This window comes from Prunus persica, chromosome G7 (genome assembly GCF_000346465.2).
Source record: "Prunus persica cultivar Lovell chromosome G7, Prunus_persica_NCBIv2, whole genome shotgun sequence".
NCBI classification, from domain to species: Eukaryota; Viridiplantae; Streptophyta; class Magnoliopsida; order Rosales; family Rosaceae; genus Prunus; species Prunus persica.
In genome coordinates this window covers 7,316,736-7,321,973 of record NC_034015.1, presented here as the reverse complement: position 1 = coordinate 7,321,973, position 5,238 = coordinate 7,316,736, and the positions used below count along the sequence as shown (strand labels likewise).

The 5,238-nt window shown below is 36.3% G+C and overlaps 1 protein-coding gene across 2 annotated transcripts; it reads left to right on the top strand.

Annotated features, from left to right (window-relative positions):
- On the top strand, nucleotides 479-3,887 carry LOC18769772 (B3 domain-containing transcription factor VRN1). 2 transcript variants are annotated; one of them, XM_020567700.1, is made up of 7 exons: nucleotides 479-846; nucleotides 927-1,233; nucleotides 1,294-1,539; nucleotides 1,645-1,814; nucleotides 1,972-2,245; nucleotides 2,858-3,012; nucleotides 3,169-3,887. In XM_020567700.1, the coding sequence occupies exons 1-7, from the start codon at nucleotides 757-759 to the stop codon at nucleotides 3,580-3,582; spliced, it is 1,656 nt and encodes a 551-aa protein (XP_020423289.1). In that variant the 5' UTR covers nucleotides 479-756; the 3' UTR covers nucleotides 3,583-3,887. The 2 variants fall into 2 exon arrangements, with proteins under 2 accessions (XP_020423289.1, XP_020423288.1); XM_020567699.1 differs by having other exon boundaries at nucleotides 927-1,539.

Genomic DNA, 5,238 nt, shown 5'->3' with positions numbered 1-5,238 from the left:
GAAGGTGAGCTGTTGAGAGGGAGAGGGAGGCTGCAATGGGTAAAGGGGTGGTTGTGGGTATAGGGATGTGTTGCGAAAGGGGAGGCAGTGTGGGAAGGAGGGATGGGTTGCGAATTAGTCTTGGGGTGAGTTGCAGGTGGGAAAGCGGTAGTCAAGTCGGGGTAGAAAAAGAAGGGGGGGGGGGGTAGGATAGGTTTGTTTTTGTTTTTGTTTTGTTCCTTGTTCTTTAATATTTTCTAAAAAAATAAATTTATTTTTAATAATTTAACAAAAAATTGAATGAAATGTTGATAATTTAAAAAATAAGGAAAAAATTGACGAAAAAAAGAAGTTCATATCCTTAATTTAAAAATAAAATAAAATTAGAGAGTAAATTGAAACTTAGGTACAATTTCAAGAGACAAATCACCAATTAACCCTAAATATTATGGTATTTTATCATTCTATAAAAATAAATAAAAAAACTTATGTTCTTTGTTTTCATATGAAAAAATAACTATATCTCAAAAGAAAAAAGAAGAAGAGATAGCTAAAAAACATGAATAAAAAATAAATAAAAATCAATCAGGGTTGTAATAAGTACTGATTCTTGAGTTGATTGAAATGATTAGATTCCGTTTCGAGCTTCGTGAACTAGATCGGCAACTTAAAACATGCACCCATCAAACTCAATCAAAGAAACACATCTCTCCGAAACAAAAAAAACAAAAAAAGAAGAAACACATCTCTCAATCAAGCTTTTGAGTTAATTCAGCCATGGCTTCTCTTCATGACCCTCCAACATTTTCAGCTTCCATACCCCACTTCTTCAAGATCATTCTAGAGGACAGTTCTAAAATCAGAATTGTAAGCACCTCTCTCTCTCTCTCTCTCTCTCTCTTACTATATGCTAATAATGTTTTCTCTCAACGTGTTCTGTTCTGCAGAAAATTCCAATGAGGTTTTTGATGAAATATGGAGAGAATTTATCAAGTCCAGTACATCTTAAGCTTCCAAATGGTGCGGAAATGGAAATAGAGCTCAGAAGATGCAACAATGGTGGGGTTTGGTTTGACAAGGGTTGGCCAGAGTTCTCAAAGTTTTGCTCTCTTGACTATGGTAGTTGGCTAGTCTTTGGATATGAAGGGAACTCCAACTTCCATGTGTTGATATTTGATAGAACTGCTACAGAAATTGAATATCCTAAGCCCGAGATGGAAGAAACTGATTCTGAAGAAGAAGAAGAAGAACAAGATGATGCTGATGATGGATCTGTTGAAATCTTGGATGTTTCTGAAGAAGAAGAACAACAAGATGATGCTGATGATGGATCTGTTGAAATCTTGGATGTTTCTGAAGAAGAAGAACAACAAGATGATGCTGATGATGAATCTGTTGAAAACTTGGATGTTTTTCCACCCTGCCCAAGAAAAGCACGGGAGAAATCTCCATTGCCATGTCCTCAACCGCACAAAAAAATGAGAACACGTTCGAGTGGAATGATGCTTGAAGAGTCACTGAGTAACAAGGCCTCATATTGCTCCAAATCAGAAATGAAAAGTAAGGAATATATACTTTTTTTTTTTTGCTTCTGTTTCTTACCTTTATTGTAGTTTGTCTCACTATGTTCTAGCTTGCAATAAATCCTATTATAATCTTGAACAGGGGAAAAATCTCCATTAGTACCATCAGAGGTCAAAGATGGTGTTGGGAGGATGCATATATCAACTACAAGTGGAAAAGCTATAGCTCTTCAGAGAGCTATTGCTTTCAAATCTGTAAACCCTTCTTTCAGGGTTGTCATGCAACCCTGGTATGTCAAACAAAGTTTTTTGGTAAGCGTTTCTACAAACAAGTTACAACCGCTACGATCCTCTTAACTTCAGTCAAAGATGCAAGCATGAAAATAATTAAGAAAAATAACAAAATTAATGCTCTATTTCTTCAAAATCTTGTTACTGTCTTAATTTCCTGTTTTCCATTTCTTTTAAGCCTATGCCATCCGGGTTTGCCAAGAGACATCTTATTGAGCACCCTGCTGGTAATGTCTTCCTTCGGGTTTCAGATGGACGAACTTGGTCTGTTAAATTCAAATATGAAAAATCAGTAGCTCGATTCCAGTATGGTTGGTTGGGATTTGTAAGGGACAACAATTTGGAAGCGGATGATGTGTGTGTCTTTAGCTTGATCGAGGATGTGAAACTTTCATTTGATGTTGTCTTTTTCCGGACTACAGAAGAAGCTGCAAATTGCCTCTTGTCTCCAGGTAAACAATCAGCTGTTAGTTTGTGAATTCATTACGTATTCATTATCTGTTCTTTTGTTTTTAACTTTTGTGAAGGCAGGCAAAACATCTCTAGGTAAGTGAGGAATGTGCTGAGGTGTGAATTCAGTATATTGTGCACACTTATTGATTATAAGCTTTTTGGTTATTTTAAGATCGGGGAACCACAACTAATCAAGTCAATTCACAAAAATCAGAAATCAAAAGTATGGAATGTATATTTGTTAGTATTTTTATAGTTTACCTTCTTTTTAATTAAGATGCAACCTTATTTTTCTTGTAATATCCTATTATAATCTTGAACTGGGGAAGATGATCTGCCCACAAAGAAAGATTTAGGAGGCTTGTCTAGCAGTCAAATATTCCTAAAACGAACAACTGATGTGCTCGGGAGGAAGTATCCATTGACAAAAAGTGAAAAAGCTCTGGCTCTTCAGAGAGCCAATTATGCTTCAGAAGGCAATGGAAAACGAAGATTCACATTGTTCTAAATTAGAAGCGAAAATATAGGAACTTATATGATTCTATTTTATTACCTTATTGTGTTTCCTGCATTTCTGTTCTTGCTTGTGATATACTTGTAAATTTTCACAGGGAGACATGATTTTCCAACTAAAAAAGATGGTGGAGGCACATCTAGCAATCGAACTGGAAAAGCTACAGCTCTTGACAGAGCGAATGCTTTCAGATCGCAAAACCCTTCTTTTATTGTTTCGATTAGGCCCAGTTACATCAATCATTGGAGTATGGTAAGCATTCTATAGGCCACCTGCCGAGCCATAACAAATTCTGTTTACTGATAGGCCACCTGCTGAGCCATAACAAATTCTGTTTACTTATATCAGTTACTAATCATTAATATTCTCCGCCTTCAAACATTTCCTTGGTTTGCTTTTTTGTTTCAGTGGTTGCCATCCAAGTTTTACAAGCTATCTCCTAGTATTAAGCATTCCTGTGAAGTCATCCTTCAAGTTTCGAATGGGAGAACTTGGTCTGTTGGTTTGAGCAAAGGAAGGCCCAGATTCAGGCGTGGTTGGATGGACGTTGTGCGTGACAATCATTTGGAAGTTGGTGATCTGTGTCTTTTTGTGTTGATTTCCAGCAAAAGTACACCTTTATTTGATCTTGTCATTTTCCGCTCTGGAGAAGGTGCAAAGTGCACCAATGATGGGGAGCAAATAGTACCTACGAAGGAAGAAACTGATAATGAAGATGGGGATTCGAGTGATGATTCTAGTAACGATTCGAGTGATGATTCTGTTGAAATCATGGACAAGTTTCCACCCCCAAGAAAAACAAGGGTGGTGAAAAGATCTTGAAAATCTGGTGAAATGTCCTTATCAATTGATCTTTAAGTCAGTTAACCAATTGGACAAATCAGATTCCTTCCTGTAATTGCAAGATGTATCAGTCCTTTTGTGGTTTTTTTAGTTTCTCCTTTCTTTCCGTACAGAATGTGCTCGTGAGATTATCAGCCCTATCAAACTAACAAGATCCCTTTGTATTCTGAAGCCAATTCACACTTTGTATCATGCCCTCATTTAATGATAGATGATTATGTGTCCCCAAGGCAGATGAATTTCTTAATCTGTTGGCTAAACTTAATATTCAAATTTTACGTTCATTTTCTGGCATTAGAATTTATCTGAGAGTGGCAGTACTGACGTTTGAGTTGTTTGGCGTTCTGCATTACTTGGACTTTTTCCCTTCTATACTCGAATACTTGACCCTAAATAACTAAGGGGAGTGTAGTGGCGGTTCTAGGATTCGAAAGCCGACCGGGCAAAACTTATATAACAAACTTGATGAAACGAGTGAATTTCATTAATAAATATAAAAAGAATTACATAGTGAGAGGAGACGTAATAAGACTTACCCTCAAATGCATTTATATCTACAAATACAAAAACTTAAATAAAAACCAAAAGAAAAAAAATAATATAGAGGACTACATTAATTTTAAAAAAACCAGATTTATTTCGAGAGAAATGGGAAGGAAGAAAATTGGCAGAGCTAGGCTTTTTTTTTTTTTTTTAACGCGTTGTGACCTCATTTCTCTCCTTGTTGCCTTTTATAAATGTTTATTATGCCATCCATTTTTAGCTTTCCACCTCGAGCTCCATAGCCCTATCAATCGTCTTTCGCAATTTCTGAAATAGTTATCTTTGTGCAAGACAATTTTTTTTAATAATCATAAGTAATGTAGGTAATATTTTTCTAACAAAAAGAGAGAAGGAAAAGGAAGAAATACAAGAGAGAGAGAGAGGGAGGGAGAGAGAGAGAGAGAGAGAGAGAGAGAGAGAGAGAGAGAGAGAGAGAGAGAGAGAGAGAGAGAGAGAGAGAGAGAGCGGAAAAAAAAGATAGGAGGGATGAGAGAAGGAGAAGAAAGAAAAAAAAAAAGAGGGAGAGGAGAGAAGGAAAACAACGGAAAAAAAAAGAGAAATAGAGAGGAGAGAAGGTAAAAAAATAAAAAAAGGAGAGAGGAGAGAGGAGAGTGTAAGGAGAAGAATAAAAAAAAGGAGAGAGGAGAGAGGAGAGTGTGAGGAAAAGAATAAAAAAAAAGGAGAGAGGAGAGAGGAGAGTGTGAGGAAAAGAATAAAAAAAGAGTGGTGATTTTTCCACTCCAATTTTATCCACTTACACTCTATTTTATAACTAAAAAAGTAGTGGTAAGTGGATAAAATTGGAATGGGAAATCATTACCCTAAAAAATAGGAGAGGAGAGAGATGAGAGTGTATGTAATATTTTTTTTAAACAAAAATTAGGGCCGGGCAAAAGAGAAGAGAGGAGAGAGAAAAGTGTGGGTAATATTTATTTAACATAAATTTGGGCCGGGCATGAGCCCAGCCTGCCACATGCTGGAACCGCCCCTGGGAGAGTGTATCTAATTCTAACTTTTAATGAGTTTAAAAGTCTGAAGGTATTCAATTAAAATGAATCATGGCTAAGCTCACTAAAAAAAATGAATCATGAC

Coding starts and splice junctions, on each gene's coding strand:
- LOC18769772 (XM_020567699.1), top strand. CDS start 757: ATGGCTTCTCTTCATGACCCTCCAACATTTTCAGCTTCCATACCCCAC. Junction 847..926: donor ACAGTTCTAAAATCAGAATT/GTAAGCACCTCT, acceptor TCTGTTCTGCAG/AAAATTCCAATGAGGTTTTT. Junction 1,540..1,644: donor CTCCAAATCAGAAATGAAAA/GTAAGGAATATA, acceptor AATCTTGAACAG/GGGAAAAATCTCCATTAGTA.